At 36.2% G+C, this 20,556-nt stretch overlaps 2 protein-coding genes and 1 long non-coding RNA gene across 5 annotated transcripts in view; all 3 read left to right on the plus strand.

The window, feature by feature from the left end:
- The first annotated feature begins 243 nt into the window (after positions 1–243).
- LOC132955205 (mucin-13-like) lies at positions 244–7,781 on the plus strand. Of its 3 annotated transcripts, XM_061027961.1 has the most exons (12): positions 247–435; positions 1,873–1,941; positions 2,068–2,154; positions 2,276–2,398; positions 3,222–3,328; positions 3,540–3,598; positions 3,738–3,910; positions 4,266–4,394; positions 4,535–4,577; positions 4,746–4,783; positions 5,989–6,282; positions 6,661–7,781. In XM_061027961.1, the coding sequence occupies exons 1-11, from the start codon at positions 381–383 to the stop codon at positions 6,174–6,176; spliced, it is 1,071 nt and encodes a 356-aa protein (XP_060883944.1). In that variant the 5' UTR covers positions 247–380; the 3' UTR covers positions 6,177–6,282; positions 6,661–7,781. The 3 variants fall into 3 exon arrangements, with proteins under 3 accessions (XP_060883945.1, XP_060883944.1, XP_060883943.1); XM_061027960.1 differs by lacking the exon at positions 1,873–1,941 and having other exon boundaries at positions 247–429; positions 1,951–2,154; XM_061027962.1 differs by lacking the exons at positions 1,873–1,941; positions 4,266–4,394 and having other exon boundaries at positions 244–429; positions 1,951–2,154.
- Positions 4,791–5,178, plus strand: LOC132955206 (uncharacterized). Its single transcript, XR_009665906.1, has 2 exons — positions 4,791–4,992; positions 5,036–5,178. It is a non-coding gene; the product is annotated as an uncharacterized LOC132955206 (long non-coding RNA).
- A 1,719-nt stretch (positions 7,782–9,500) lies between the features above and the next one.
- lrp2b (low density lipoprotein receptor-related protein 2b) overlaps positions 9,501–20,556 on the plus strand; it is a 44,599-nt gene continuing 33,543 nt past the window's right edge. The window contains exons 1-19 of the mRNA XM_061027956.1: positions 9,501–9,582; positions 10,494–10,604; positions 10,688–10,810; positions 11,334–11,450; positions 11,667–11,777; positions 12,705–12,821; positions 13,445–13,561; positions 13,883–14,026; positions 14,554–14,670; positions 14,999–15,127; positions 15,971–16,140; positions 16,376–16,599; positions 17,173–17,379; positions 17,963–18,165; positions 18,345–18,485; positions 18,806–19,015; positions 19,150–19,342; positions 19,564–19,689; positions 19,812–19,942. Of these exons, the coding sequence (XP_060883939.1) occupies positions 9,516–9,582; positions 10,494–10,604; positions 10,688–10,810; positions 11,334–11,450; positions 11,667–11,777; positions 12,705–12,821; positions 13,445–13,561; positions 13,883–14,026; positions 14,554–14,670; positions 14,999–15,127; positions 15,971–16,140; positions 16,376–16,599; positions 17,173–17,379; positions 17,963–18,165; positions 18,345–18,485; positions 18,806–19,015; positions 19,150–19,342; positions 19,564–19,689; positions 19,812–19,942 (2,758 nt within the window). The 5' untranslated portion in view covers positions 9,501–9,515. The remainder of the gene's footprint in view (positions 9,583–10,493; positions 10,605–10,687; positions 10,811–11,333; positions 11,451–11,666; positions 11,778–12,704; positions 12,822–13,444; positions 13,562–13,882; positions 14,027–14,553; positions 14,671–14,998; positions 15,128–15,970; positions 16,141–16,375; positions 16,600–17,172; positions 17,380–17,962; positions 18,166–18,344; positions 18,486–18,805; positions 19,016–19,149; positions 19,343–19,563; positions 19,690–19,811; positions 19,943–20,556) is intronic.

Raw genomic sequence — 20,556 nt, forward strand, 5'->3', positions numbered from 1 at the left:
AGGATTCACTTCAGTCTGTTTCATAACCTTTTTAAAAACGTCTCACAGGAGCTTTAATATGATTATTTTGTCAACATTATCTCAACTCATATTTCATGGTAATTTGTAGAGGGTTCATGGGGATTTATTCAACAGAAAGTAAAGTGATTTAACCATGTCTATGTCATGGAAGACTACTAAACCCATTCTTCTTTTCTTTTCTGACATGTACTTTAGCACAGTGCCGCCCTCTGAGGAGTGACTAATGATTAAAACATCCAGATGAGGACACCTCAGCTCTAAACAGCCAAGGTTTTAACGCGAGTGGTGAGCCATCCACTCACAGTCCTGATTGGCTTTTTTCCCCCTGTGTTTACATTTAATCCTTAAATTTTATTCCAATGGCTCCAAACTTCAAACTCTTCTCACTCATTTGGCTAGTTGCAGCCTGTCTTGGTAAGTAAGCCCTTAAGATTTTATTTAACCTTAAATGCTAAATTATTTCAAATCTAGATTTGTTAGATACAAATCTCTGAAAAGGAAATTGTACAGGTGATTAGAAGTTTGGGGGTTGTGTGTTTTTTTAAATTACATCTTTAGATAGATAGATACTTTATTGATCCCAAGGGAAATTCAAAGCATCCAGTAGAAGGTACAAGACGTACATGACATGAAACATTTGTTACAAGGAGCTACTGGATAGGCGGCCACTCGCGTCGGCGCTGGAAGTTATAATATTGTTATATAATATATAATATATAATATAGTTTAAAATCAAGATAACAATTAATTATTCAAGTAATTCCTGACAACCATTTTTACCTGACAGTTTGGTTTGGTGCAGATAATTTAAATTACCTTATGACCATTTTTGCTCACCTACCTTTCTTTCTAAGTCTGTTGCAGTCAGGGAAGTCTCCCTCTCTTCCCCGTAACACCTCTTGTCTGGTTAATGCTTTACTTAAAGTCCTAAATGAGCTCAGGGAGACTGTTACAGGAAGGGTGAGGGACCTGTTTTTTGTTTCCAGGCTCATGAATGGGCAAAAATCATGTAATCTGGATACTTTAAAAGGACGTACACATACAAGTGTGTTTTAGTTTTAATGAATTGTTGGACAGTTTTCTCAAACAATAATTCAACCTGAATTTGGAAATTATTCATCTCCAACCCGTTTTGGCATGAATTACAGGATTGAGACAGTCCGATCATGATCTTAATGTCTTCCAAATCTTGATTTTTACCTCAGTACAAATATGTACATGTGCCTGTTATTGGGTTTAAAAAACAAAAAAAAGAACATCAGTGTGTTAATTCTTTCAATGCATAGTCTCAGCTTTATTGAATGCAACACTGGATTGTCCCATTACCTCCTGTTGGTGCCAGAAGGCTGCAACGTATTAAAGGAGAAACTCTGATAACAATGAAACCAGTGGATCTGTTATTCGGGCTATATGTAGGAGTAAAACATAACATTCCACTATTCTCAGCTTTAAACACAGTGAACAGTCTGGTTTTTTTCTCACAATTTTTATATAAGATATGGCAGGGGTTAAGCCCCCCCAGGATCTGCCCTTTGTTAGACTGTACAAAATTGTACCTTGGCTTCTGTTTAGGATGAGGCTAAACTTTCATTGTTTGTTTTCAAACAATCAGTATAATTTCTTCCTCTCATCTATGATGTCTTATAGATTGCATTGCCAATGCAAGAAAAATCTGTTAAATATGTTATTTTAGTGCAGTAGTATTTTCCTTCTGTTTAATTTGTCAGTATGTCACATTCAGCAGTGGATGAAAAAACTATTGGCAGGTTATCAATGATCAGTGCTACAATTTGCTGCTATAGCCATCCTTTCCTCAAGCAACAACTGAAGCTGATGTGTGTCCATCCACAGCACCTCAAGCGACATCAGCTGCTGATGGTACACCAGTCCCACCACCTCAAGAAACAACAGCCGCTGATGGTACACCAGTCCCAACACCTCAAGCAACAACAGCCGCTGATGGTACACCAGTCCCACCACCTCAAGCAACAACAGAAGCTAATGGTACACTAGTCCCAACATCGCAAGAAACAACGGCAGGTCCAGGTGGTTCATCGGCAACACCTCAAGTAACACCAGATCGTCCATCCACAAAACCACCATTAACACCAGCTCCAACAAAACCACTTCCAGGTATATTTTCCATAGTCAAAAAACTGAAAATTTCAGTTTCCAAGGTGTCATTATTTTATGTTCTTATATAGCGCTGCAGACACTTATTGTTATCTGTATTTTTTCCCCTTTGCCTTCAAAGGCCCATGTGAGTCAAACCCATGCGGCGATGGTAGCACCTGTGTACCTCGTTTCAATCAAATGTTTGAATGCCTGTGTTTGCCTGGTAGGGTTTACAATAAAGACAGCAGCACTTGTGAGAGTGGTAAGTTTTTTCTTTTCTGCATACCACTTTTATGACGTTGATACTCAATGCAAAAGTTTTTGAAGAACACTTAATACAAAACCAAAGTGTATGTATCTTTGGGATATTAGAATATTTGGACAAACAGGAGAAGTGATTTCTCATATGTCCCCAGCAGTCATTTTGATGGAAGCTTATTTATGTGAACCTGTTGGTATCAGAATGTACAAAATTGAAGCAACTTTAGAGGACCTGTGCTACATTAGTCAATATCTTAAATACTGATGGTTATGCAAAATGTTTGGCAGTATCAAAAATTATTATTAAGGAAGATGTTAGACACAATTTTTCTGGTACATCTCCAAAGCCCAAGCTAGGAGACAGTTAGCCTAGTTTAGAATTACGGTGATAGTTTAGGTGTGCTTAACTATTGTGTTTACCATTTTATTTTACACTGTTACAAGTTTGGTAAAATAAAGTGCAATATCTTTGGTGATAACACTCCAGTGAGATGTCTTCATGTAATTGAAGGGGTTTTTGAGGCTTAGTGCAAGATAGCATACCCCCTTGTTGGAGTCTAGACCGGTGTTGGTGCTGGTGCGCTAAGACTGAAAAGAAAAACAGCTAGCCTGCCTCTGCTTAGAGGTCAGAAAATTACAACCATAATGCTAGGCTAAATTGCTGCTAGTTCTTGCCATATATAAATAGGACAGACATGAGTGGGTTCTTCTCATCTACCTATCAGCAACAACAAAAAAAGTGATCAAATGTATTTCCAAGTTGTTGTATATCCTTTCAAAAATGAATCTGACTATACTTCTTCCGACTATATTTCCTGTTTTAGCCAAGGTTTTCCCTGGACAACTGACCCTGACAAACAAGTACAATTCAAACCATGCAGACCCCACATCAGAAGACTTTCTGAATGTGTCTAAAGGCGTTGTTACAGAGGTTGGCAATTATTTCACTCCTCTTTAATCCACTGTGTGTTTATAAGGACAACCACTACAGTATAACAGTGCTTGTGCATCATACTTAGCTGACATAGGTAGTAAACCTGATTTGTGTTGTGATAAATGTACCATGTTGCTGCACAATATCTTTGAAAGTAATTTCATTCAAGTGAGCCTGAACACAATTATGTTTTCTTTCCAAAACACAGCTGGACGATGTTTTTAAGTCAACTACTGGCTACTCTAAATCTATAGTGCTGAAACTGAAGTAAGTGACTGATGATGGGTTTTTTATACCATCTGACTGTCTCTCCATCCAGAACAATACTTCTTGCATTACACTTAATTCCAAAGAACCTAAAAATTACAGAATATGATAATCATTACATGTATTTTTTTCCATAAAGGTCCACTAGTAGTGTCAGAGTGTGGTTCAGGGCGACGTCAGGTATCTTGGCTGAAGTAGAGAACATCTTTGAGCCAGCAGCTGTCATTGATACTAAAACAATTACAGAAACATTGAAAAAGGCGATTAAAGACTCATCTAAAGACTCTATCCTGAATGGGGCAGCTTTTAAAGGTAAGTTTTTTTACTCATATTCAGGTAGTAAGTCTGGGCATTTTGCTTGATGCTGGGAGTTATCTATGAAAAATTCAAGCAAGACATAGATTTTCTTTAAGAAAGACACAAATGAATAGTTTTGATGTGTTGTTGCAGTATAGTCTGAAATAAATTAACATTGACCCATATCAAGTATCAAACTAATTATGATAGAGAGGGGGCATTTTACATTGTTTTAACATTGTCAAGATATTTACTGTTTTTTAAATCACTATTTGAGCTAATAAATGCATTAACGTTTTTGTTGTGTGCGTATTGTATGCCTTATTTGCGTTAGATACTGTATGTTAATCTTATTTTCCTGTATTTAAAGAGGATGACCTGTGTACTTCAAAACCTTGTGATGTGGAAACCACTGATTGCACTGGCAAGGATGGATCTTTTGACTGTTCATGTAAGGACGACTACATTAAGACGAGCTACAGCGACAGAGTATGCGTTGGTAAGGAGGGCATTAGTGAGTGGAAGTGAGACAGAGAGAGAAAGAATGTGTCTGTGTGTCAGTGAGTGTGTGTGTCACAGAATGTAACAACCTTCCTTGGACTAAACTACAAACTATCTCCACTTTTTCTACTTTTGCAGCTTGTCCCAGTGGGCAAAAAGCTGGGCCCAGTGGTTGTGTCGCGTAAGTACTTCAGTGTCATATCATCTGTTCAAAAGGTTAAAATTATCTAGTCAGATTTTCAAAAGTCTAATGCCAAGCATAGTAAGGAGGTAAAAGCCAAGAGAGATGTTAATATGCTCTGTGTTTATAGAGAGTGAAATTGTAAAATGAATGATCTTTTTTTTCCAGTTGTACATTTGGTTATTCTGGCTTAAACTGCAATGAATGTGAGTATACAGTACAGTATGTTTGAATATGAATGAAAAAAAAACCAAACACAAGATGATATTAAAGTGAATCAGTTATGCCTCGTCATAAGGGACTTAATAACTTAAAGTTCCTGTGAGAAACTTTCAGTTTGTGTTGATTTTGGCGCCCCTTGTGGACAGAGCAGTATGTCTAATCTCTATGTTGATATTGTCCTGTACACATGAGTGTCTATTTTATTCCAAAAAAGTCATCCTGATTTATTTTAACAGTCAAATTTCTCACTCATTCTGTACATTTTCTGTAGATAATATAAAACAATGCTTTTTCTTCAGCGTGCTGTCAATTTTCCTGTCTGACATCTACCCTGTGTCAGCAGTTTCAGGCATTAAAAGTTACAATATAAGAAAAATAACCCCTGTCACTTATCGTTTTGTTTGTTTTTGGAGCACATAAAGTGACATTAGTATTAATTTCAGTTTCTTTCATCACCAGCTATAATTTCCATATAGGAGCTTTAAGCTTTCCAAATGTAACTTTCTCCCGACATTCCCTAAAAAAAATCATGCTCATATGCAAAACCTGGCAAATGCAATACACGATCCTGCTGAAATATTTCAACTTATAAAATATCAAAATTGTCAAATTTGATCACATTAGAAGTGAAGGTTTAAATTGCTGTCAGAGACTTTTGCTCCTTTAGAATGAAGATGTTTAACATGAAAATCCTGGACTGCACGGGTCCTTAATATACAATTTTCAGTATTTCAGTGTAGGTCACATGGTTTCTACACTAATACACTTGAATAAAGGGAAGGTAATTTATCTACAAGTCTTCTTTGACTTTTAAAATAAACTCTCTTAAACTCTTTTGAGACCACTACAAATATTTAATGTGTAAAATAGAATGTCATATAAAACTTGGATCTCCTTTTTATGGGTTCTTTTTTAAACAGTTAACAGATTAAAATGAATTCTTGAGTCTCTTTATTACAATTACAAGAGCAAACCAGACCATCAGTGACATGATCAACTCTTTCTTAATGCCTTTTGATGCCTTAAACCACTGAAGCCAGCCAGACAAAGTGAATAACTACCAAAACAGCCTTCATTTACATTTAACTCTTGATTAGTGATACATTTGGCTGTTAAAAGAGAGCAGGATGAGATTGTTTTGAACCTGGCAAAGCCATGTTATTGATCTCCTTGTCTTGTGTTGTTTTAGCATGGCAACTTGCGCTGGTAGTCGTGTCTGTTGTTGTAGGACTGCTGCTCATCTCAGCCATTGTTATGGTTGTATTGGCACGCAGGTACGTTTTCCATCTACTCATTAAACAATTTGTCATTACTTTTTCATCTCTGTCATGTTTTTGTCATATTCTCTCTTCTTCATGCAAGTCATTAACCTTTTAACACCTATGCCTTCCTGAACCGCAGAATGAGCATGAGATGCAGGACCAACATGTAGATGACTCCTAGCAGCAGCCGGCAAAACCTGGTCCCTAATGGGAGGAACCCGGTTAGTATAGCCTTTATCACAAATGCACAAAACTCCTGAAAATGTCACAAAGTTTTTGGATTGATATGCATTTGCAAACGTAAACGACCAAATCTTTCACCCTAACAGCTCTCTTGTACATTTTTTTTTACAAGAAGTTGGGGTTACGCAATGTGAAAACACAGCAGGTCAAATTCAGGAAAATTAATTTGGAGTATGTGATAGCTGTGGCCCTGGGCCTTATAGTACATCTAAGCAATCCCCGCTCCTGAACATTTTGACATTTTCAGGAGCCTACATGTGAAAAGTTATTTTGCCTCTGTTTGTGTTGGATATTGGTCGGTTAATATTTGTTTTGCACTTTACTAATCAAAACTAAATATACTCCTTTCATTGTAGCGGCTCTATGATGACCCTGACGACATAAACCCATACACACAGGCTCGATCCCAGAACAACCCGTACGCCCAGAATCGCCCTCAGAACAACCCGTACTCCGCCAAGGAGGGGTACACCAACCCTTACGTCACCAATGACAATGGAAGACGGTTATATTAATAAGGGTTAAATAACACAACCTCTTTAATTCCTTATTATAGCATTATGTATACAGAAACATGAATTAGATGTCCTTTCACCACAATGACTCGCAGAGCTTGAATGTAACTGTGATCAATTATAAGCTTCCAACAGTCATTTCAATTGTTTCCATGACACATGTACTGAACATCTGAAACTTTGGGATTTGGAAAAATGCAGGCCTATTCAAAGGTGTCAGTCAAACCTGAATTAAACTCAGGGACCAGTATATTTAAGATATAACTATTTTGTCCAGTTAATATCTTGCTCGTCAGTGAATTTACTAGATATCACTTTATATGTCAAATGTTTACGCTGTGTCATTATGTGTAACTCATTAACTCATCTTATTGTGAAGGAGACGAGTTTCTTAAAGTCTGATCAAATATTGTTCAAATGTTCATTATCTATCTATCTATCTATCTATCTATCTATCTATCTATCTATCTATATATCTATCTATCTATCTATCTGTCTATCTATCTATCTATCTATATATCTATCTATCTATCTATCTGTCTGTCTATCTATCTATCTATCTATCTATCTATCTATCTATCTATCTATCTATCTATCTATCTATCTGTCTATCTATCTATCTATCTATCTATCTATCTATCTATCTGTCTGTCTGTTTGTGTAAAAAGTTTATTATATTAAAAATGTTTGTTCTTCTTTTTTTGTATTTCTAAGATATATATTGTGTCGATTTTCATTTTGATTAATACTTAAGTATTATTCAACACCAATAAAATAAAGTTATAGGAAATATTTGATAGCTTATTGTACTGCCTTCATGTTATACACTTCTTATATAAGATAGTCATGTACGGATGTATTGATCAAACATCAATATTTCAATTTAATGTATTTAATCAATAAATATGTCTTATTAATGTGAAAGGATAAGTGATTATTTGAATAAATTACTATCTCCATTACTGAGCAACTTGTCTCTCGATATGTATTATTATTAATATTAATAGCATTATTAGTATCATTATTATTATTATTATTATTATTATTATAAGTATTATTAGTATCATTATTATTATTATAAGTATTATTAGGATCATTATTATTATTATTATAAGTATTTTTAGTATCATTATTATTATTATTATTATAAGTATTATTAGTATCATTATTATTATTATTATTATTATTATTATAAGTATTATTAGGATCATTATTATTATTATTATTATTATTATTGTTATTATAATAAGTATTATTAGGATCATTATTATTATTATTATTATAATAAGTATTAGTTTCTTTTTAAAATTATTAGTCAAATATGTTACCCTGCCCCAATCTGTCTATTTGATTGAAGAGTGAAGTGTGTCTTCTTTGTTGCTACCACTGGAGGGCGCTAACTTTTAACTCACAAACCGTAAAATAGTTCAAAGGAATGAGTAAAGGGTCGCTTTATGTTTATAAGTCTACATCATGAAAGAGTCTATAAACCTGATATCTTTCATTTCATGAAAAAACAGACAAACATCTTTTTAATTCATAAATTATTACTGGGTTTCTATTTTGGACCACTGTGCTTTTGAGAACAACAGTTTATATTCACAGTGTTCCAATGAAAAGAAGAGACATTGAGTCAAGTTGAGGTGATGTGTGACTAAATGCCCTTTAACCTGCTGCATCAGAGTAACACTACAGCAACCAGCAACAATAGCATGTTGTTTGAATGTTACATCTGAAATGTTCAACTTGTTGAATGTCTGACAATTTGTTTTAGGGATGAGGATAAAACTGACTGCAAAGAATTTTCATTATGCCCTTTACTCTTGCAGCATTTCCAATAAACAAGCAAAGCAGTTTTACTTTGGCAAGGTCACACGGGCTTAAATGCCATAAAGAGATAAATAGAAACTACTAATAAGGATTCTCAATATAATGTCTCAGATACGTGGCAATGGTTTGATACTAGCATACCGCATATAGTATTTCTAAATTTATAACAGCATCACTGTCCACCTTAAACACATATGTCGCAGTTGTGAATAACATCTTGAACTAAAACAATGCATGCTGAATCAAATCAAAGATGAATCCTTTAGCATTTAAAAATGTATTTACAAAAAACTTAACTACAATAATACTATGATAAAATGATTGCAGGAATATTGTATTTGGCAGCAATTAATTTACAGCAAGTCAAATATGCAAAGCATGCCTAATGTTTCCAGAGCTTAAAACAATAAAACATTTGGATATAAATGGTTACCTAAGAAGTCTTTAACAAAGCAGCACTGATGGAAAACTGGTGAAAAACCTGCGTTAGGTTATCAAATAAAAAATGCAGGTCACTTGTGTGGAATTTCTAATCAAGACAAAATAATAAAACAATATTGTCTTGGTTTCAGAGAAAGACAGTTTGATCTTCCAGCTACATTGTTACACATAAATGGGTGGTTACTTTTTCTTGCTGATGTAGACAAACATAGCAAAAGGTGAAAGTTAATCTTAGATGAGTTTTATGTAAAGGAGCGAGCCATAAAAAGCTGTAATCCTCCCTGTCACATTGTTGGTCTGCTGGTTTCTCCATGGTCATACATCTCAATCCCAAAGTCAGTGTCTGTCCGAGAGCTCATTTGGATAAGCAGGCTCAGATTTAGCATGAGCGTACAAAATTTGTCAAACTAACACCCAAATTAATTATGGGCCTTAACGGTCTCCACCTTCTATGTCTTCTACTGGTGTCTCAAGGGATTCAGCTTACTCAAGGTATGTGCTTATTCTTGATTTCACATTCAAATGTTTTTTTTCTTTACTTAAAACTTTGTTGAACTACGTATTGAGAGTGGAATAAGACTATAACAATTTTTAAAATAATGTGTTTTTGAACCATTATAGTGCTATTTCAAACACAATATGTACTTTTAAATGTTTAATAAATAACAAATAGGTAGATATAGACTTTCTGAGGTATAGTATAAGGGTTCATGCAAATGTGGCAATTGAGTATTTTGACACTCATTTTAAATAAATAATTACAATGGTGTACATTATAAAAACAATTAAGCAATCACTGGAAATTAAAATCGATTTAAAAAGTGTGCTCAAGCATGAAATGTAAATATGTATTGTGCAGAAAGTAATGGTAAAAGTGTTGCTATTTCAAAGTCTTTGATTACCGCTGTTATAGAAACATTACATTTACAGTACCTTAACTCATTTTTTCACATTTTAAGTCATAAAAGAAGCTATGAATGCAGAAAGATGGTCTATATACAAAGCACATCCCTGTATGCTTATTCAGACATATACTGTATTGCCAGTGAAGGGTTGTATCCTCCAAGGTCATAAGATTGACTGGGATTTCATGGTGAAGATTTAACTATCGTTTAATGGCCAAATCACATGTTTTAAGGTTCAAATGTTACACAGAGCGTGTCACTACAGGTGTCATAAACAAAGTAACTCATTTGTCAAGGAAACAGTAAAATACACTTTATTTTCAATTACATGGACATCTGACATGTTAAAGTGGCCCCCACATGATTTAAACCACTTTGGAGGTGTGAATGACCTCTTGGACTAAAACAATGAATGTTGAGCTTAATCAAAGTCCCTAAAAGATGAATGCTGATGTATGTTATAATGTACCATTCTGTCTTTGTGTTTGTATTTGTCAGGAAGTTGTGGTAGTACAGAGTTTCAATGCACGAGCGGACAATGCATCGACATAGCTTGGAGATGTGATGGTACTAAAGACTGCACAGATGACTCAGATGAGCTGAACTGTCGTGAGTATTACAACCAATCAGCCGGACAGAAACTATTTTGTGGAAATTTAGAAACTCTATATATGTGTTTTTCTTTGTGTCAGCACCTCAACAATGCACCTCGCAAGAATTTAAGTGTGTGACGAGCGGTGAATGCATCTCTTCGGGATTTGTCTGCGATGGAGAGGAAGACTGCTCAGATGGCTCAGATGAACAAAGAACCTGTGGTACGCAGACTGTGCTGTTTAGGCCAGACTGAAAATATGAAACAATTGTCCTCAGGAAGATGTTATACACTCAAACACTTTGACTTGTCAATGAACAAGTAATGTGATTTTCAAAATCTCAATTCAGTGTTAGGTATTTCATTATTTGTGTATCAGATGCTCCTTGCTCATGTTCACAAAATGTTCAGAGTTAAATCATCAGATGGTTTTAAAAAAAATTATTTTAAAATGGAGCATTATCTAAATAATTAAACAAATTGCACACAACATGATGCAATAAATATTTTCTTTTTTTAGAAAACAAATTAATGTAAATCCTAGTTATACTGTTATTTACTATTGACTGTAAATGGAAACATTTTTTTTAACAGGCAAACACATTATAATCCAAACATGGTCCTTTAATCCTTTGCTGAGGTTAAATTATGCCCTTATAGCACATTAAACATTCCATATAACAAGGATTATGCCCAATAGAGCCATTATATTGAAACAAAACCCACTAAAATGGTTTTTGGTTCAGGTGGGCGGACCTGCAGCCCAGACCAGTTCACTTGTCGGGAAGGCCAGTGTATCACCGGCAAATACAGATGTGACCATGTGAAAGACTGCGTGGACAACTCTGATGAGAACAACTGCAGTAAGAGTTTTTCAATTACAATGGATTCAACAGATTACTAATCTAATGGTATTCAGATGTAAGTCCAAGATTCACAAATCTGTACTTTACTGTCAAATGTTTTTTTTATTTCTATTTTCTGTAATAATTACAGGTTTCAATGATCGTTTTATTTTCTTTGTCAGCAGAAAATCTATTGTCCTTCTACTTAACAAAGTGAGCCTGTATTTTTTGCAGATTATCCACAGTGCACTGAGAAGACTTGTGCCAATGGGGCCTGTTACAACCATTCCCAGCACTGTAATGGGCTACAGAACTGCAGAGATGGCTCTGATGAATTCAATTGCAGTAAGTAGACATGATCATTGTATACTTAGCTGTGATGGTTTTGTAGATCATTAAGAATATGCCAGTTTTGTTTTGTAACACTTAAAAACAAAAACTTAAACTTACCTTTAAATACAGTGGTATAGGAGTAAATGTTTAATCTGTTGACTAAAGCATTTTTAGACAAAATGATGGTAAATTGAGTTCCATCAAATCCTGTGTGCTGCAACTATATTACCATTTTAATCATAAACATTTAAATTTAAAGTGAGGATGATCTAATTAAGAACAAGAAGTTATTGTTATTGTAGGGCCTGTTTAAATTGCTTTATTACTTTTCATAAAACTTAACTTATACCCATACATTTCAACACAAGTATCTGCACTTTCTAATCAAATTTTCAAAAAAGACTGTTTTCTTTAGCCATCTAGCTTTATACCATTGAGGAGTTATTGAGTCATTGTTACAACTAATCATTATGATCATAGTGATAATGATTTATAATGATTATGAATTATGTTATTATCATTATTATTATTGTTTTGTTATAATTATTATAATTATTATTATCTTTATTATTAGTTGTATTAGTGTATGATATTTTTTTAAGACACTCATGTTTTGCGTTGTAGGTGCAGAAATCCTACTTCCGCTCGCCATCTTTATGTGATTTTATCTCAGCTAACGTCCTAAACAAATTGTTTTTGAGCAGCAGAATAAACATTTCATATTATAAAACAGTCACTCACGACTCTGTTGTATCAGGGACCTGTGATAGCTGAGCTGTAAGTAATATCAAATGATGTCTGTGGTGTATATAATAGCACAAATTTATTTCCTTAAATTTTGCTATATGAAATTCAAACTTAATAATGTTGCTTTGTTCTAGGCTACCTAGAAACTTCTTTTTGACCAGCTGTTTACCAGTCACTGCGTTTTATTTTCAGCCACACAGCACTGTCCAATTCATCAGTTTGAGTGTACGAATGGTTACTGTATTCCACATTCCTTTGTGTGTGACCACTACGATGACTGTGGGGACAGCAGTGACGAACAAGGCTGTGGTAAGGAAAGCAACACTGACAGTTCATCCATGAAATTATCTTCAATTTTAGTAGGCTATGTATTTAGATCTAGGTTGACAGTGTTACCTTGTAAAAAAAAAAAAAACAGAGTTAAGCCTATTCATGAAAGAAAAAGAAAAAGAATTGTAGTATCTCTAACTCAAAATGTATTTCTCAAAATGTTGATATTCAGACTTCTTATACTGTAATTTTGATGCAACTTCCAACCGTATTCAGTATTCACATTGTTTATTTTAAACCCAGGTAACAGTCTTTAAACATTGGCAGTAGTTGCAAACTAAAAGTTGAATGCATTTGCCTTTTTAGTTACAGTGGGTGGTTATTTCTTTTGAAGAGATACAACTGTAACTTTTTAGATTTTGATAATCTGGCAATGAACCAAAAACCATAGCATACTGTACATCTCAGCTGTTGGTTATTGGAAGTCCTTTCTGTAGTCAAACTTTGTAAAGGATCATTATACTTCATCATAAGTTATTTATTATCTTTAAAAAATAATGTACATTCTGCCATCTGCTTTATTGTTTTAAAACAATCATAAATGATTGTCAGGTTTTTGTCAGAAACCAAAACAAACATTGTTGTATCTTTTTATTTGTTAGTTTACCAAAGCTGTAGCGGCAGTGAGTTCACATGCTCCAGTGGTCGTTGTATTCCTCAGCGCTGGGTGTGCGACCAGTTTAACGACTGTGGGGACTACAGTGACGAGAGGGGATGTGGTAAGAAAACTTACTAGAGAATACACATTAAAAGATATTTTAAAGACTTGATAACAATTTTAGATTTCTATACTTGGGTTCATACAGTAGAGGGTTGTCATTCATTGTCAATATGTTAAAATGAAAAGTTATGGATTGGATTGGAAAAGATTTCCATGAAATGTCATGGTGAGATTTTTTTTTTAAACTTTGTTTTCAAATCCAATCCTCAATACTTCAAGTTAAATTTCAGGCTGAAGGTTTATTTTTTATTTATTTCAATGATGCTGATGGATAATATTTTAAGAATGACATTATCACGGTTGTGTCTGTGGTTTTTAGATAGTAACTCACGAGGCTGTTACCCTGGTGAGTGGGGATGTCCTGGCTCCACGTTATGTATACCAGTCAACAAAGTGTGTGACGGAAAACCTGACTGCCCCGGAGGAACAGATGAGACCAACTCCACGGCACAGCAAACATGCAGTAAGTGACAAACATGTTACCTGTCATTAATTACATATTCTAAGAAACCTATGTATGAGCCCCAAATGAACCACACAACTCTTACAAAAATGGTTGTGTGTGTTCTTTTTTGTAGTCTTAATGTTTAAATTGAAAGCAGCCTTATCACAGGGAAATACTGAACTTAATTCAAGTATAGTGAATTAAATCTTCCCTGTGTGATCGGGATCCGGTCACATGCAGAACAGGGCTATAAATGTAGTTGCAAGAGTTTTAGACTTTATAGTGTGTAAATGTTTCTCAGAAATCAGCTGTTTGGGCGGATATGATTATACCTTAACCTTCTTTATCACTTCCTTCACACAAACCTGGTTTAAGATTAACCTTGTTTAGGAGTCTCTTTGCACTAATGGCCTCCAGAATGACTGAATGATAGCTGTAAAGCTGCTTCATCACTCACAAAGATGACTTGGCAGATAACGCTGTGAAGATGACAATCCCAAATTGAACCTGTATGTTGATTTATATGTTTTTTTTTTAACTCACAGGCCTGGATCAGTGCTCCAGCTTGAGCTGTGAGTACCTCTGCCATTCTTCTCCTCAGGGAGGTGCTTGCTACTGCCCAGATGGTTTCATTGTAGCCAATGACAGTCGTACCTGTGTAGGTGAGTGACAAAACCCATTTGCTTCTACAAAAACCTAACCTCACCTGTGTCATTGCTTCAAAAAAATGATTCACTGCTATTGAAAGCATAGCAAGTCCCTGATTGCTCCTTTACTGTAAATGCATACTGTTTGAGAAAGCTATTTATCAGAAAGCTACTTTGTAAGAAAGAATAGAGATTTGTTTTTCCTTTAAGTTTTCAATATGAGTCAGCCTTGAAAGTCTTCAATCGCGAGTTATAGTTCATGGCGCTCTGATTGCAAATAGCTAGTACAGGCCCTCGTTCTTTGGACTTAAATATAAACAATGACTTCCTTTTCATCATCCAGACTTTGATGACTGTCAGATTTGGGGGGTCTGTGACCAAGTGTGTGAAGATCGTCCTGGGACACACCACTGTAGCTGTGCTAATGGATACTTCCTGGAGAAGGGTCATGTCTGCAAAGCCAATGTGTCAGGTACAGAGAGTCACACAGCACACAGTAGCTTCATGCGTTATGTACATGATACCACATGATCTAAATAGGGTTATTCAAAGATCCTAATGACATAAATAAAGACACACAACATTAAACTGAATGTGAAGATTCTGGTGTGTTGCTCGAAAGATGAGATCATAAGCCAAATTCAAATGAGAGCTACAGATTTAATGCTTAATTTATTTACATAAAGTGCTTTAACATTGCTTGTCACATTCACCAATTTAATCCACACACTGGTGGCAGAGGTTGCTACGTAAAGTCCCCATCAGTATTAACTAATCCATTAATAGACATTCTCATAATGCTGGAGTAGCAGCATGACTCATGAGCAATTTGGGGGTCAGTGTCTTGCCCAAGGACAGTTCAACATGTGACTGCGGAAGCTGGTGATCAAATTGGAATCTTTCGGTTGAGAGACGGCCGACTTGATCACTGAGCCACAGTGTTCTTTATAGAACCATAGTTGAACTTTACTTTATGTCATGTTACAACTGCAAATTAGAAGAAATCTTGTTGGTGTTGCGTGTAACGGGCCAACAGAACATACTGGTATTGCAGTATTTTGAAGTGGAAGGGGGGATAATGACATAATATTACATTTTTTTAAATAAGAAAAATAAAAAGCTTTGATTGAGAGATTTTCTGTGAAACAAAGATCAGGTGCAACTGCCCTCAGCCCCAAACAGGTGTATGGTTTTAGAACCCCTCTTGTTTGTTAGTCAATGGTAACGGGCCTAAATAAATCTATTTGGGTTTCAATCTGTTACACTGTAAAAACTCAAAGCGGGTGAATACCTATTCAAGTACTATTTTTTTCAGGTGGACTTCCGCAGATCATTTTCACCAATGGTGGAGATGTGATGATTGGTGACATTCATGGGCGCTTTGTCAGAACTCTCGTGCCGTCACAGGGAAGAGGTTATTCTGTCGGGGTTGCGTACCACCTGCACAGCAACATAGTCTTCTGGAGTGATACATACACCAAAAAGGTTAGTCTGGATCATTGTCTGAGCCATTTATGGTGGCAGTTTTTTCACTTCCTATCGTCATCATAGTTTTTTAACATTATGTCATACACAAAGTAGTTATTTGTCCAAAATGCACCAGAAACTCTCAGCATTTATGATTTCTGTTTACCACCTAGAAGAAAAGGCTAATGTTCTTTTGGAAGGTAGCAATTTAGTCAGGAAGAAAATCCCATTTCAAAACTCTTTATTTTCCCAGGTTTACTCTGCAAACTTCAACGGGGATAACATTAAGGAGATATTGACTACTGCGGTCCACAATGTCCAGAACCTTGCAGTGGACTGGATAAACTTCAAACTGTATGTCCTAGAAGCCATGGTTGAGCGCATTGACATGTGCGACTTTAATGGAGGCAATCGGGTCACACTGGTGGCTGAAAACCTGCAGACTCCTCATGGGCTGGCCCTGGACCCAACAGTGGGGTGGGTTTGACTTTTTTAGTATGTGAAGCTGCTTTACATGATGTGAACAGTTGTGAAGAATTAGCCATCCCTGTGTAGGATGCAGTCAATATTATCGGATGTGAATGACATTAGACCACAACATGTCTGTAAAGTATGTAAGTATATGTACAGCTCTAACCAAATTCTGTAATATTTCAGATCTTAAAAATGGTAGACAAAAAAAAGACAAACAAGAAAACCATTTGGGTTATGTTGGAATATGGAAGTCTGGCCTAAAGTCAGAACAATTTCATTTTTGGTAACCAATTGTTAACTGGGACGTTCGTCATTTACAGCAGCTCAGAAAGTCTGAGAAAATTAAAATGGTAATCAAATGATCAGAAACAATGCAAATTATAATAATGAATTAATAACAGTTATAATAATAAGAAACACATACATTATACATTATATATAAACATAAACATTATGCAACTTTCACTTAAAAAAAAAAAAAAAGATCAATATATCTTTTCTGAACATCAATTCTACCTAAAGTGTCGACCTGACCCAGCTTCATTTGACTTATTGTTTATGTTTGTCTGTTTGCAGCTACATGTTTTTCACCGACATGGGCATTGGGAGTGAGCAGATGAAGCTTGAACGCGCCTTCATGGATGGCAGCAATCGTCTGGAGCTGGTAAAGAGCAGTCTTGGCATTCCGACAGGAATCACCCTAGATATCGTCACACAGAGGGTCTACTGGTCTGACAGCCACTTCGACACTGTGGAGACTGTCACCTACAGTGGTTTAGACAGGTAAAAGCTGTTGTCAGGCTTTGAATAATTCTTATAAACAGAGGAACTCAAATGTATGTACTGTTGTTCCAAAACTGCTACCAGGACTGAGAAGGTCTCTGAAGTAGCCTACAATAAGGTATTCAGTATTGACAAGTTCTCTTTGCAGCCGATATGGTACCATACATAATTAATCGGCCATAAAAATACACTTCACAACTTTTTAGGCTAATGTTTGTTCAAAACAGAATCCTAAAATGTAGTAAAATAAATTATTGCTGTCACAAACAGCTACTTATTTTGCAAAGAATAAATTATTTCTGGCAGTTTATCATGCTCTGACAGCAAAAAAACAACATTTCGGTTCTAGTAGTATATGTTAAAGCTAGCATGATGCTTTTTTAAATTTAAAATTAAGAATAAAATCTTTCATGCATCAGTCTTTCATATTAAAAATCTACATTTCTCCAACACTCCTGAGTAGAGGCCCACGAACAGAGCTACAGCAAAGTGTTTCAGAGCATCTCCAAATCTAATCTGGAAAAACAAGTCTTCAATGTTGTACTGTTCTTGATAGCTATTCTGAAGTGTTGATGATTCACAGGAAAATAGTCCTCAATGGTGGGACCCAGGCACCACATCCTTTCGGAATTGCTGTGTTTGAAAACCACGTATTCTTCACTGACTGGACCAAGATGGGTGTTGTGAGAGCGAACCGCTTCAACGGTAGCAACCCAGCGCTCCTATATCGTACAGCAAAGCGACCGGGCCACGTTGTCATCTCACATCCTGTCTTACAACCTGTTGGTAAGGAGACTTCCAGAGGTGTCCCAGTGTGTCTGCTGGAAGTAAAAAAAATCTCCTGACCTTAATATTGTGTCATATTTGGTTTTCCAGCTCTTGCTCAGTAAAGATCATTTCAACATTTTCATGAAAGTGCAACACTCTCTTGTCCTTTTTGTAACTGCTCTCTCATCTCCTTTCAGTGATGAACCCTTGCGGTAGACACAACGGAGGTTGTCATCAAATTTGTGTATTGAGTCACCGCACAGACAACGATGGTTTGGGCTACCGATGCAAGTGTCGCCATGGTTACGACTTGCAGTCTGATCGTCGTACCTGCTTTAGTGAGTTTCCATCAATTGAGGGTTCACGTCATTTTTTTTTCAAGAGTTTATTTATTGATAATGTACTATTTGTCCCTATCTGGTTGTTTGACATATTGGAGAGTGTATGGAGGAATTATGAGTTGGTACTACATTCCTGTACGCCCATTTTCACGTAAAAATATTTAGTTATTCACTTTTTTCATTTTGGGTTGATTTTTATCATCGGGCCCAAGGATATTTCACGATTCAGATTTGACCGCAGCTTGGTTCCCGTCAGGTTTTGGCTGGTTCAGGAAGTATGTTAAGCTTTTTGTAACCACCACCGACTGTTTGAACAGAGCTGAAGGACTACCTGCTGTTGGCGACCTCTCTGGGGGTTCGAGGAATTCCACTGAATATATCTCTCCAGGACGACATCACCCTGCCTCTCTCAGGGCTCGGGACTTCTTTCTCCGGTTCTGCTGTGGAGTTTGATGGCAACGAGGAAGCTATTTTCTACAACGACAGGTCCAGAGGCCTGGTCTACAAGTCCAACCTCAACGGCACTGGTAATTCTTTATTATGTTCGTAGTAAAGTGTGAAAAGTGAGATCATGCACAAAGAAAAAAAAAAAAACATTTGTTGGTAGAATGTTGAACTTTATTTGAATCTCACTGTTATAAATCATTCTATGCATTCTCAGTCCAACAGATTTTGTCAGGCTACAGAGTGGGAACGGTTGACGCCATGGCTTACGACTGGACCTCCAAAGTCTTGTTCTGGACCACAAGCACCTACAAGTCGGTGGTGGCCTTCAGAGTCACAGACAAGTCCAGGCGGGACATTGTGACGGGACTGAGAAACCCGAAGGGAATTGCAGTGAGCCCCAGTGCTGGGTGAGCGCTCAGATTTATCAGATTTAAACATGAGAGAGTAAAAAAAGCTAATGCATTGATTATCAAAGCATAGATAGCGTTTAGTAACTGTTTTAAAACTGGTCTTAATAACTGTTATGTACAGAATAGTTCTACTCTAATTAATACATTTAACTCTGTCTTTATGACTTACACTAAACAGATCTGTGCCTCTGTGTGTTTTATTCATTGTTGATCCACAGTTACTTGTTCTGGTCTGACTGGTACCGTCCTGCAGTCATAATGAGAGGCTTCACGGATGGCAGCAATGCTGTTCCTCTGGTCAACACAACACTGGGGTGGCCTTATGGACTTGCTATTGATTATGTGTAAGAACAAGAGGCAACAAACTGCCACTTCACTGAACAACTTCAATGTTATAAAAAGGAAGAGAAACATTCAACAGTATTTGTTATATTCTTTGGTTATCCTTGTGATTGGTCCTTAACAGGATGGACCGGCTGTACTGGGTAGACTCCCAGCTGGACCAGATTGGTCACATTGACTTTGAAGGATATGACAGACAGACATTTTCCAATATCGGCCAGATCACACAACCATACTCTCTAACAGTGTATTCAGGTGGGTTTCATGGTCTCTCTTTTCGTCTCCCATCTATACAATAATACTGTGCACTATTCAGGTTTATGATCACCTTGAACACAACAACAAACACAGCTTAGTATGAACCAAAGTGAGGGACATTTGAAAAAGCTCTCTTGCGTTTGTATTCAGATCACATCACAGTGAACAGATGGTTCATTGACTTCAGTATTGATCAGTATTTAGTAATTCTATAAAGTATAACAGGGCTTCACTGTACAGCAGGGTTTTTAAAGGGAGACCTGAACAAGTTAGCACACAATTACAAAGATACACGACTTGTAAACTGTGATATATCAAAAACAGACACAGTACTGTTAAAAAAAACAGAAAATTCTTCTCAAAACATTCTTCAGTTTGTAATAACTCAGCTCGTGGTTCAAAGCAAAAGATTGTCAGAAGAAGAAGTTTTACCAAAGAAAATGAATATTTTTTTTCAAAGCGAGTTAAATAAATCAATAACAAGAGTTATGAGGTGTCTTGAATCTGGATCATCAGTGGTGAACGTGTGGGCGTGTGTGAGGTGTTGAAGAGTGCAAACGTCAGCCAGGCTTAGGAAGAGGGTGAAAGAGGCACAGGAAGCTGGGTTTTTA

Source organism: Labrus mixtus, chromosome 21, assembly GCF_963584025.1.
Source record: "Labrus mixtus chromosome 21, fLabMix1.1, whole genome shotgun sequence".
Lineage (NCBI taxonomy): Eukaryota > Metazoa > Chordata > Actinopteri > Labriformes > Labridae > Labrus > Labrus mixtus.

Bases quoted from the DNA above. Each gene is read 5' to 3' on its own strand.
- LOC132955205 (XM_061027960.1), top strand. From the start codon at position 381: ATGGCTCCAAACTTCAAACTCTTCTCACTCATTTGGCTAGTTGCAGCC. The intron at 2,399-3,221 runs GTAAGTTTTTTC...TTCCTGTTTTAG, and splicing joins CAGCAGCACTTGTGAGAGTG to CCAAGGTTTTCCCTGGACAA. The intron at 3,911-4,265 runs GTAAGTTTTTTT...CTGTATTTAAAG, and splicing joins GAATGGGGCAGCTTTTAAAG to AGGATGACCTGTGTACTTCA.